Source organism: Amphiura filiformis, chromosome 3, assembly GCF_039555335.1.
Source record: "Amphiura filiformis chromosome 3, Afil_fr2py, whole genome shotgun sequence".
Taxonomy (NCBI): Eukaryota; Metazoa; Echinodermata; class Ophiuroidea; order Amphilepidida; family Amphiuridae; genus Amphiura; species Amphiura filiformis.
The window spans coordinates 85066145-85079682 of record NC_092630.1 but is presented as its reverse complement, the minus strand read 5'-3'; the positions used below and the strand labels follow the sequence as shown (position 1 = coordinate 85079682).

Genomic DNA, 13538 nt, shown 5'->3' with positions numbered 1-13538 from the left:
ATGGAACACAAGTATCCATGAGTAGTGGGGTATTATTCAAGCTATGTTTCAGGCCACATGTGAAATGTCATTTAAAGAACAATGGGCTGTGCAATAATTATGTCTACCCCCGGGTGGTATGGTCTGCCAAAAATTGCTTGTCCCTCTTGACCGTGCCAAAAAATCTTTGCCCCCATTTGACATGCCAAACTATATGGACCGCGGTTCTCGGATGTCGCGGTTTTCGACGCAAAGCGTCGACCGTGATGCCTCCACCAAAGGGAGTGATGTGGCACATACTCACAAGCTGATACAAAGCTGGGTGACCCCGGATGACCCCAAAATGACCTTCCAAATATTTGGCTCTAAATGTTGACTGTACCCACCAAGTTTCATGTACGTATGACAGTTCAAACTAATTTGACCTCAGATGACCCCTGGTGACCCCAAAATGACCTTCCAAAAATTTGGCTCTAAATGTTGACTGTACCCAATAAGTTTTATGTCCATGCAACAGTTTTTACTAATTTGACCTCAGATGACCCCTGGGTGACCCCAAAATGACTTTCCAAAAATTAGGCTCTAAATGTTGACTGTACCAACCAAGTTTCATTCCCATATGACAGTTTTTACTAATTTGACCTCAGATGACCCCTGGGTGACCCCAAATGACCTTCTGAAAATTCGGCTCTAAATGTTGACTGTACCTACCAAGTTTCATGGCCATATGACAGTTTTTGCTAATTTGACCTCAAATGACCCCTGCATGACCTCAGGTGACATTGACCCACTAACCAATACAAACTTGTTCTGCCTGGGATCAAGATGCACCCACCCACCAAGTTTGAGGAACATGCGACCCCTAGTCTCCGAGAAAAGAGGTAAATAAGGAAAATGAGCCCCACGACCTCAAATGACCTTTTACCTCAGTATATGACCTTGAACCTCACCCAAAAAAAAGTAGCCAGAGTTTTTGACCATGACCCACCTATCCTGAAAATCTTAAGTCAATCCGCCGGCGCCCATCCATGCCCGAGATATGGCATCCGGACGGAAGGACGGACATTGCAAAAACAGTATTTATCACAATTTTTTTACTTCACCTATGATTATTGAAGGGGGGGGCTGATAGGTACTCCAGCCCCGGCACCAAAATTATTGAGGGCTGAGCCCCCCCCCACCCCTCCTGGTTCCTAAAGCCTATGATGTGTACATTGTGAATATGCAAAAAAAAATGGGTTTAAAAAAACCAATTCCATATAAGGCTAATGAAAGTTGACTCCCAGTTTCCCGTTACCCGACTCCGGTCAGAAAAAAATGCCGATCAAATATTTCATTATTTTCCATTATTTCATTATTTCACATTTTTCAAGTTTTTAAGAAAAAAAGGATAGTTTTAATGTCATCTTTTACGTCCGACACGTATTTTAAGCACTTTTACGCCGACCCTGACCGGCCCGAATAGTCTTTGCAAACGCTGGGTTAAACTACGTGGTAAAATGGCGATATCGTAGGGCGCATTTACTAGAGACTAGGAATTCCCTGCATCTAAGTTTCTCCTACCACTAAATGGATAGACCGAACACAAAGAGAGGCAGCCAAGTTCGCGGGAACCAGCGTATGAACAAATATGGAACACTAACCCGTCATTGCAGCCTGTGCATGCAGTTCTCATGCTCTATACTAAAATGCAGCAAACCTTTTACGAGCGCGACTACCGTGATGTTGCAAATTCGGCGCTAACAACGCGTACGGCGCACAGTTCATTCATAAATTTCCACTCAGCAACAATATATCGCCTTAGCAGCCAATCAGAGACAAGTGCGTTCAACGCAGTATATACGCGATGTATCCTTACAATACGCGCTCGTCTAAGGTTTTCTGCATTTTAGTATAGTGTTTACGTTCTTTTTGTTCTTGGATACATGTGGTAAGTTAGATTAGTAAAGTACTTTAATGTATCAAGCACATGTAGAGAGCTTGGGATAAGGTTCATAACATTATCAATACAGCCGAATCCATTTAATAACTCCAGCTTCAGCAATGTCCAGTGAGACTCACTATATTTAATTTAACTTTAAGCTTACCTAACCTTCTGACCTTACATGTACATGCTTATATCCAGTCTGGACACATCACACCATTTAAAGCAGAGCCCCTCATCTAGACGAACACGGAGAAACAAGTCTCCTTTCACCCTTACTAAATCCACCACAAAGAAAGACAAATACAAATATTCCCTTATACCAAGAACAACTCCAGAATGGAATCTTCTACCTGATTGTACCAAAGAAGCGCACTCACTTAACATATTCAAAGGTCATCTGAAAGACATGAGCATAGCTACGCTTATTAGGGACTCACATTATGACTAGCTGCTGCTGTGAACTTCGTCCCTTTGCGTGATAGCCTACAGAGGCGTTTGCAGAGAAACTAACCAGAACCAGAACACTTCATGTGATATGTGTGATATGTCCAGCTAATCGGCAAACTAACATACTCTAACCGAGTCCAGCCAGTATAAGAGCCAGCAGAAGCAGAAGCAGAAGTAACATATAAGGTGGACAATTTAGCATGACGGCCTGCCAATTTATGCTTCCTGAAAACACTCTTGCACATAACATTATACAAAACCACAAACTCACAAACTTCAACTTGCACTACTCACAATATAAAACAAATATATTAATTATTACCGATCATGCAGAATAACTTACATAATCGTCAATTTCATGGAATCCTGTTGTTGAAAATCGCAAATTTCACAGAGAACTGTCAAATGCGCTGTGGATGCGCTTCATAAATCACAGGTGTGAAACTGACTTTATATCACTCCCTCGCTTTTGCAGAAAAGCGAAGCCTCGTGGCACTGGGCCATGACGTCATGGACGTGTGCAAAATTTCCGACGGGCGCCATATAACCCGTTTTGTGATTGGTTGCAAAAACCATTCATTGCAATCGTAAGCCAATCAATGAACGCGACAGCCTTTTATGGTACCGGGGGTATTAATTTATGTGACCCCGCCAGTAAAGTACGTCTAACCTGATTGGTTTACAAAACTACTTTGACAATTGCTAAGCCAGTCAGCGTGCTAGATGCTTAACAACCTCGTAGAGGTTTTTGAGAGGCGAATTCACGTGGTGATCCAGCGATCGAGTATAAATTCAGCTTGACAACTGCTTTCGCAGGTGCAAGAACAATACATGGACACAATCAGTGACATTTACACAATGAATTTAATGAATAATTTATAAATGACATGCATCGGCTGGATTTTACGATCGAGGTAAGGTTTTCGGCCTGTCCCTGCGTTAATATCCTTAGTTTTCTGCATCAAAGATGCTTGCGATGACCATTTTTTTGCGGACACTTTGATAAGAGGTAACTTTTATACGTCATAGGGTAGAAACAATAGCTGTACAATTGCACAAAATATGCGTTTTGTTATAGGCCTAAAATTTTGTGCACAAAAATGTGTTTCCGTACATTACGCAAGTCTTGGGATGTGATACACATAACCTAACCTCTTCTTCTTCTTCTTGGTTGAGTCGGTAGAAACAGATGATTAAACTGCAGTTCATCAACTTTCCCAACACAAACTTCAAAACCGGGCAATGAACAGACTTCGTATTGGCACTGCCCTATTTAAGTTTGCACTGAAGTGCCATCTCAGTTTTGGTGCGCCGATGTGCATGATGTGCTAATGAATTCTTATTTATTCTGGATAAATAATGAAGTAATAATTACAATTTCAAGCATAGACGTTTAGGCAAGAAGTACAAGAAGCTGTGTAATTAATATTATGACAAACATGCAACTATTTAGATGTTGGATGCTCTACCCTGACGAGCAAATAGTACTACCGTCGAAGGGAATGGGATGTTCACCAGCCCATGATGTATCTTAAAGAACATTGTACTCTGGTTGAGCAGTCGTCTGGTAGCTAGGGAGTCCCACTCAAGGCGTTACAGCATCTGTGTAACACTAGCTGTTCTTTCATAATTGTTGTAAACAAATCTAGGTGCTGGACGCTGCACTGCCTCCAATGCGTTCACCTGCTGTTTGACATACGGGTTCCACGCAGCCGAGGCATACTCCAACTTTGGTTCTTCTAAGTAGAGTTCTTTGGAAAACAAATACATGAATAGATCTACTTTGTGTTCTAGCTTTGTTGTCAATGTCCATAATTCACTGTCGTATAGAAAAATGGACCCTACATAAGCATTAAAAATTCTCTCTTTTTGTTGTAATGGTTGCTATTTTGCTTTGCTGAAATTTATTGAGGTTATTATATATTGCTAGACAATTTCTCCTTGTTATATCTTTGTTAGTATCTAGTAATGTTCCTAAGTTTATACATTTTTTTCCCCGTCTGATGGACGATCTTTGTGTACTTTGTATTGTTCTGTAATGCAGTTAACCAGAAATTGATATCTGGGGACGTTTTAATGATCCCTGATTTCCGGTCGATTATATATCTATAGCGATGTGTGTGATGCTTGTAGGAACAGCTTCGGGAACCAACCAAACTGAAGAATAAAAGAATTTGATGATCACGATGTGGACTTGGTTTTTGTACCGAGACCAAAACTGTGTGTGTTTAATATGATAAAGGGCAGTCTAAGTAAGCATATGTGCAATGTTTTTGGTGTTTTGATGTTTTGGGAGACTGTGGGGGTACCCGAAGAGAAGAAGAAGAAGAATTCATTTGCTCTATTATTAGGGGCAAGTTGTTTACAAACATGCAGCTCGTTTTCACCAACTTGACTTGTTTTCACCGGCGTAGTTATGACATCATTCTGCTCTCGCCTAGAGTGCACCGGCTCTGTCTATGAAACTTGGCTGTGTTAAACGTTTTCTCAATCTCAATGGTTTGGTCAGCAACATATCCTGATGGACACATCCACAATAAATGTTAAAAGGCTGGCTGTGTGTGTCGATTGATATGGTAGAAAAGTAACTAATTAATGCTGCTTGATGCTGCAACTCTTGGAAGTTGGGCTGTTAACAGTTGATTCCAGTCTTTGATAGTAGAGGAGATAAAAAATGAGTCTCGAAAACACCTGTGACAAAGTTGAATACATTTGTGATTGTTCCTCTAGTGTATCGGCGGGAATGATTCGGCTTTTATCACTACTCCGAAAAGTAGACCCACGTTAAGAGTGATATAATTGACCTGACTATATTTGGCGTGTTTAAAGTAGTCAAAGTACAGGACTTTCAAATAAAATATATTGATATTAATCTGTGATGTTATAAGGCCCGCCAATTACGAACCGATCAAACTGTAACCAACAGGGGGGGCCGGCCAAGATTGGCTCAATTTTGACGTTGTCATTGGTTTTACACGTAAACACAAAAATGTCTCAAATTATTCCAAAACTGTACGTATGTTATTAAGCACTATTTTATCAGTCTAAATCCGTTGAGGTTCGCCAGTGAACCTCATTGTAAGTACTGTTTTTTAAGTTTTTTGTATGAATAACGCATACGATATGTTACGATATATATACTGAAAATTTCGATTCCCATCCCCGGCGATGATTAAAAATTTTTCTTCTTCTTTTTTCTTTGAATTTAAAATTATTTATTTTCATGTGAAAATGTATATATTGCACTGGGAAATATATTTTGTGCATTTTTTTTCTGTAATGGGGCCACCCGCCAATAGAGCTAAAACGGATCTTGGGCTTGGCTCCGGGAAAAAATAATTGCGTCCATCGTGCAGGCAGTGTTGCCGTCATATTGTCTGTTTTGTTTACGCTTTTGGCTGTTGCCACATTGAATAATGTAGTCCACCGTCGTCTGGTAACCAACTTATTATACTGATGCCTAACCAACTTATTATACTGATACCTAACCAACTTATTATACTGATGCCTAACTAACTTATTAAGCAAGTTAGACTAGATACATTTTAAAAATCTTAAAATTAAAAAAAATGAATTTGTTAAATAATTTTGCAGATTATAATGGCTGATTTAAGCAGTCCTCGTCCAAAGAAGAGGGTGTACCAGTCAGAGGAGGCACCATTTCCCGTTCCCATAGAAACTATCACAAAGAAACAAGCTGCTGATGGCCACTGGTTTTTCTATACTGGACATTTGGCAACAAATTGTGTACTAGTAAAAAGAGAAGGCGATATCATATTTCTGTACAAAATGGTAAGGCCAAAGAATTTATTTTACATGTATATTTGATAAAAAATGTTAAGAATTGAATTTATAAGATAAAGTTGAGGCTTGTGGGCTTATGCCTGTGTGTAGCCCAGTGGTGTAGTGTGATAGGGGAGCACATGTCCCCATTTGAAAATTCCATAGGAAAATTGCTGAAAAATGACTTGTGCCCAATCCCTCATCATCCCCGGTCCATTCCAATTATGGTCTGTGTGTCCCCCACCCCCATAGGATGACTCACGCTACACCACTGGTTTAGCAAAATACAAATCACTGCACCTTATTTCTCTTTTTTTAACCAACCTTCATATTAATTTCTAGATATTTGAATCTCTTTTTAACAAAGCAATGCCAGAATACTCTTTGGATTGAAATATCTGAAAAGAAAGTGCATAGTTAAAAAAAGAAAGAATGTGTTGTCTGGTCTGGGTAACAACATTGTCTCATTAACAATTATTTTTGATTACTTTAGGGATTCTTTGGCAAGGGAATTCTGTCCAAAAGTAAACCACAACATCAGAAGTTTGCATCATCTTTTCAAGGTTTAAGAAGGAAAAACTGTGAGTATTTCTGACTATGTAATTGTGTTGTAAGTTAAACTGTATCATAAAATGTATAGAAATTGCTGTAATAACTATATACTTGTATGTACTGTTTGGTGGGAATACATTTCATTATTATTATTAATCAACACGTACATGTATGAAGCACCTTTACCCCAGAATTGAAAAAATGATGATAAGGCAAACATGAAAGTAAACAGTCGAATTCAGAAACAACTCTGTTTTGAGATATGACTTCTTCTTCTTCTTCTTCTTCCTTATAAGTGCCTCCCTCATATGTATGAGTATTATCGCACTGCGTACAGACAAGCTGTACTTATTTTTTACTCTGGAACCTAGAGTAGATCAGTGTATTTTTGAAGTACAGTCAACAGTACCGGGATGATCCCCTGCTCTTTTCGAATAGCCTGTGACGTTCTTTAACATGCACACTACATTAATGTGAGAAAATCTGCATGTACATCGGACAGACAGCTTAAAGTGCCCTCGAAGCACTAAGCAAGTAGAGTGAAGTGCCTTGCCCAAGGACGCAAAGAGCCAGCCGAGCTCAGGCGGACCCGGGATTCGAACCCTTGGATTCACAGTCCAATGCCTTAACCGCTTGACCCTTGGATTCACAGTCCAATGCCTTAACCGCTAGGCCACGCTCTCCTCTCCTTGAAGCTCTCAACAGTGGGAGCATTGTGTATGACTTGAGAGAGTGTTCCGTGACCTGGTGCCAATCAAAAAGCTCTCTCTCAAGCATATTTACCTGTCTTAGGAACCTGAAGAGTCAGATCTTAACCAGAATGGGTGGTTACTGAAGACTAGGTGTGTACACCACCAGACAGCAAGAGAGGTGATATGGCATGATTATGGTTGTTGGTAAATCAGCTTTGACTTTTAAAGCTTTTGCAGATGGTTCAGTTCTTTTGGTTTGATACATCAATGTTGGGAAATGTTGGCAAAAGTCTGATTGTTAATGCATCTATAGGAGAAAACGTACATTATTAATATTGTTTATAGATTGATGAATTTATGCTTTACTTTGATTTAGTGCCTGCTAAGGAAAGGAAATTTCAGCAACAGAGATTTCAACAAGTGAGACAACACAAGTAAGTAGGAGGAATTAGTACAGTCATTTTGGTTGCCATGGTAAACTACTGACACAAGTTTAAAAAAGAAACTGCACTTTGAAATTTGACTCAAGAATTTGGATTCACAATATGAAAAAGCATTTAGCATACATGTTCTAATAATGTGTTTGATATTTTAGACTTGGAATTATGTGTTAATGTTTACCTGTTTGTTTGTTTTTAGTTACACATTTTGTACATCGATACAATATTCATGTGTGACAAATTTCATGATTATATTAATGTTCATATTTCCAGGTATGAGCGTCACTTGTCTTGGCAACAGCTTCTGGCTCAACAAAACCAAAAGAAACGGAAAGAGATTCAAATGCAGACAGAACAATCAAATTCTTCCAGTGGCAGCGGTGGTAACCAAGAGAGCAGCTCATCTTCTGACAGATGTCAAGGCAATGAAAGTGTTGAATTAGAATCCAGCATTAGGACTGATGTACATGATATCCCATCTACTAGTGGGGTTACAATTCAACAATCAAAGGAAACCTCACATGAAGGACCCAGACATGAAAGTGAAGACATAAAGCCAGACTCAACATGTAAAGTAATGGATTCTGATGACCTTGATGAAAAGAGTATAGTACCTGTAAAACAGCGTGAGTGGATGAGAGATGGTTATGAAGTATCAGACTTAAGCAACTCAGCTTTGGATGCACAGGACACTAATGATGGTGGCAATGATGATGTTAATGGTGCTACATCCAAAGTATGTGGTGACAACATGCAAGACAGTGAGGATAGTGGAGAGGAATTCATTATTGTTAGTGAAGATGATGGCGATAATAGGGATGATAAAATTGGTAAAGGAAGTGAGCAGTCAATGGATGCTCAAAAGAGGACCAAGAAAGTGGTGAAAAAATCCGAACCATTCAAGATTTATGAGTATCTGCAACTCACTTTTGAAGAGGTAATCTTAGTTTTGTTGCTGTTTGAAACTGTTTGTTTCTGTTATTCAGACTATCAATCGCCATTTTAATTTTGGAAAAGAAAGTGCACAACAGTACACTAGCTTCCAGAAAAGTATGGCACTCTTTTGCTCTGATTGACGCAAGCGCCCTGTTAATGAGCAACATACTTGGAGCTTTGACAATCGGGGTTCCTTGGTTTTAATTGCCAATTCCCTCGTAGAACTCCACTAATGCTATCACGCTAATATTGCATTATCTGATTTCAATCAAGTACATTAAATTTGGACCTCTCCTTTCATATTACACACTCTAGGCATCCTGTCAAATTTGGTCCTATCAATGCCCGGTTATGTACTGATGACTCTTTCTATCATACTTGGTGATGTTATAAATGGTATCAAGCATAATAATTAACATTTTCATAGTGTTATCGTTTTTAATTTAAATAAAAAACAAAATCACTGTGCAAAATGTTCAGGGTATGATAGAGAGAGCCATTGGTACGATTTGGAACACCAATAGTGCTATATGAACAAATTAAACATTGTGCCTTACATGATACATGGATAAAATGATACAAAGGCAATGTGTTGGGAAAAATAATATAGCAGGTGGGAGACTGATCTGTATTTCCCACACTAAGGCACAACTACAGAAAATGTGCAGCTTTTAACACATGATGTTTTGATTATTTGCAGGCATTCTTCCTCTCCTTTGGACTTGGGTGTTTATCAGTGCTTGATGAAGATGGGGTAGGTAATTTATATGTATTATGCTGAATATTGAAATACAATTGATTGTATCCACATGTCACATTGAAATAAAAGTATCAAAATAAACCAAACCTTACCTTTTTAGTAGGGTGCCAGAAACCTAGACTCACTTTCAATTAGTAGATAATTAAATCTGGTCAACCAGAAAAACTCACTTTTGGTTAGATGGAATCACCAACGTTGCGGCCAAAACCTTTGGCCTTCAGCTGGGTGGATGGCAGCATACATAGGTGAACAAGTTTGAGGAGGCGACTGTCATTTCCAATAGTTCTCTGCCCTGCTAGTCCCTCCAAGAATTTGTGAAGGGGGCTATATAGAAATGCTAGGTTTGAGAACCAGCTTCTATTCCATCACAACCCTCCATGTGACTGTGGCGGGCAGGTGGTCTAGTGGTTCACAAATCACCTTGTTGACATTGTTTTATACCCGTATTATTCATTCTTACCATTCTTAAAATAAGAGGATTCAAATTTTTTTTAATGTTTCCCAAAATTCCTAATATTCCTGCAAAATTCCCATTGGTACTTTGCTGCATTCCAAATTCCCAGGAATTTGGCAACCCTACCCATAAACATTTGCTACTGACAATTCATATGTGCAAGTGTCATCACTGTGCTATGCAATTTGTGGGAGACAAGGCATTTTTGTTGAAAATCATGTTATTTGCCTTTGTGACCCCTGTGTGACATTTGATGCCACAATTGTTATGTGATATGTGTGGTCTTGGTCAGTGATGTGACCAAATATGGTCAGAATCAATGAAAGCATGTGACTGCTAGAGCAAATACTGTGTGATTGACAGCAGAATAAAAGAAGCAGAAATGACCATGAAAACAGAGAATGATTTACTGCATGGCTGTCCAACAATATGTGCAATTTTAATTTGTGTGTAAAATGAGCTCTATGTTTGTACATTTTTCAGAAACCAATGATGTTAAGCAGGATGTGGAGGACATTTTGTTCTCGCCAAAGCAATTTCTTGCCCAACTATGTCGTATACCACTATCTGAGGAGCAAAGGCTGGGTACCGAAAGGTGGCGCTAAATATGGAGCGGATTTTGGTAAGTATTGTGTATAGCATTTTGATTGAATATTTATTAAAAAGGGCCAGGGTTTTGCTAGATGACCTTTTTAGTCTTTTTTATATAGATATGTGTATGATTTTCACTTCACATCATTTTGTATGCAAAATGTGTAACCAAGACACTTTTATACATGTCTCAAATTGAAAACTTGTCTCAAAGTCATGTAACTTGACGATGTTTTCAAACATTTGTAGAAAAGTAAATGTTTGTTTTTAATTTCAGACCATCACCGTTGCCATAAATACTTAAGTTAAAACAAAACAGAAAAAACTAAGTCCCTTATGTTTGTAGGAATTATGTAGTGATTTATTGAGTGCCTCTTTTTAAATCTCAATTTAGGTTTTAATTTAGAATGTATTTGCATTATTGTTGACATTTCAGTTTTATATAAGAAAGGCCCACCATTCTACCATGCCAGTTATTCTGTTCTGGTAAACATGATAGATGAACATTCCTCTACTCAGCATGCTGACGCAAGATTCTGGAATTGGGGTGCTGTAACCGGTATGAACCGGATCACAGAGAATGTAGCTAAGGTAAGATATAGGGTGTAAAGAAATACAGTCTAGCAGAATCACACACAGTAAATGAAAACAATTTATATAGTACCTTAGATCCGTAATTAATTGGTTATCAAGGTGCTGTACATTTATTCTGTTGCTGCTTATATCACAACATGCAAAATTATTAGTACAAAAAGATATGATATCACCCTTTTGATTACCATGCATTTTTGTCATTGTATCCACAAGTTATGTTTTCATCTGTTATGTGAGCTTATACTGAATGATTCAGAACATTTAAGGTGACTTACAGACTTATGCATGACATCATAAGCAAGTCATGTGTTGAAGATACACATTGTATCTATCTGCTTTCAACTGGTTTTAAATTGGACTGTGGTATATTTTTGATCTAGAAATATGTGATATTCAGAGATTGTTTTAAAATACTTGCACTTCTGTGTTAGAGAAACAATTTTTTATGTGATCATCATAATACTATTTACAGAGTGTCCGTCCGTCCGTCTGTCCATGGGCTATCGCGTCAGCGTAGATTGCTTTCGCTGAGTCCGCTGCGCTATTGCGTGCTATGGTATCGCGTCTTGCAGCGGATCACTTTCGCTGAGTACCAACGGGCGCAGTGTGTGCAACTGAAAGCATTAGGCCTAACAGTGTGACTACCAGGTGCATCTCATCGGACCAATAGGCCTATTTTAAACACATATTTCAATACGGAACGCGTGCATAGGCCTATTTCAGTAGAACATGACTATTTATGGGTCATCCAGAATGGTTAACATTAAAATAATCAGTTATGGTAAGGCATTATAACCCGCTATATAGGCGTTATTGCGTTTACTAATTTCGGGGTATTTTCGAGATCCTCCTTGGAAGACGTAGGCCTAGGCGCTAGGCCTATATCATAGTAGTCATGGTAGGTAAAAGGTCAGGGCAGGTATATTGGTAACGGGTGTTGGGCAATTAGGGATAGGCCTATTACAAGAACTGCCCGACCCGAGAACCGCGAAATCTAGTTTACTCTAAACTCAAAGAGAACTTCTACTTCCACAGAATATATGTATATCCAAACAGTCATGAGAAGATCAGGGATTGAGTTTTAAGGCGCACAAGTACGATCGCACACATTAAATTGCATGTCTGATTGCGATTTGTAGCACACCTCAATTACTAAACTTCTTACCAAGTGCAAGTTAACAGCACATCTGACAGCCCGCTTTAACATTTCCAGAAGTGCTCTTTGTAGCACGCCTAGCATGTTCAAAACTCAACCCCTGGAAGATCTTCATTAATTTTGATCATGTATGCAATATGTTTGAGTGAGAGAATGACTGTGATACAAGTCTCATTGAATGCACACAAACTACTCACTTCGCATAATTTACCTGTAATTTTATCAATTCAATTAGGCTGCAACTGCTTTTTATGTGATGTATCCTCAGTGGATAAAATGTGTTGACAGTTTGTTTGATATTCTCTACTTGCAGGAAATGTTAGTGTGCTATGTTCTGAAGCCACCCGGGATGCAGGAAAATGACCTGGCATCGCCCAAATGTCTTCGTCGGTTCAAAGTACAGGAGGTTGTCATGAAACGATGGGTATCGTCACGGGAACGGGAGAGTGGTAATGCTGTGCCTCTAATATCATAGATATGGAATTGTCTCGCAATCATATAGCTGATTACCAAACCTCAAAAAACGATACTAAAAAATATGTAAATGAAGTACTACATCATACAGCCTTTACAGCCAAAGGCTGTATTGTTAAAACAAACACAATGCTCATTTTAGGCAAGTTGTGCAAACAATTGCTCCCATGGTGTTGCATTTTCCTGTGCTTGTTTGATCAAAAACATTGTTGGTAGATAATTGCAAAATGTGACCAACACCTTACGAATCATGGTAGATTCTCACTTCTACTCTTGAAGCCAGGTTATTGGGCTATTCCACTTGAAATACATACATCCCCTATGGCAGACATGACCTTTATCTTCCACACAGGGAGTCTGAATTTCAAATGGGGTTACATGAATGAGTGACTACATTTAAAGTCTATACCCCCTTTGTGGGAGAGGACATGTGTTCAATAGGGGTTGTATGAATCTCAACTGGAATAGACCATTCAGCGTGTTTATACTGAGCGTACGGCTTTTTGACCCGCTATTTTCCGGGCACAAAATACCGATCATAATCCGGCCACCGTTACCCAGCTTGTTTCTACTGAGACCAGAAAGCCGTGTCTCGCACGATGCACGGCATTTTTTCCTGTAAACCGGAAGTACGGAAAACAGATTTGACGGTTGTATCCTAAATTTAAATACCCCCATGTCCACGCATGGCAGGTCATGGCATATGACCTACAATCACAATTTAGTGTTTTCGTAAAATCCAAATTGCATTAA

The 13538-nt window shown here is 39.0% G+C and overlaps 1 protein-coding gene across 1 annotated transcript; it reads left to right on the top strand.

Moving 5' to 3' along the window:
- The first annotated feature begins 1625 nt into the window (after positions 1–1625).
- LOC140149291 (tRNA-splicing endonuclease subunit Sen2-like) lies at positions 1626–13253 on the top strand. Its single transcript, XM_072171554.1, has 9 exons — positions 1626–1909; positions 5948–6145; positions 6630–6717; positions 7757–7814; positions 8094–8757; positions 9457–9510; positions 10454–10592; positions 10998–11152; positions 12625–13253. Exons 2-9 carry the CDS (start codon positions 5954–5956, stop codon positions 12784–12786), a joined length of 1512 nt encoding a protein of 503 aa, XP_072027655.1. The 5' UTR covers positions 1626–1909; positions 5948–5953; the 3' UTR covers positions 12787–13253.
- The last annotated feature ends 285 nt before the right edge of the window (positions 13254–13538 follow it).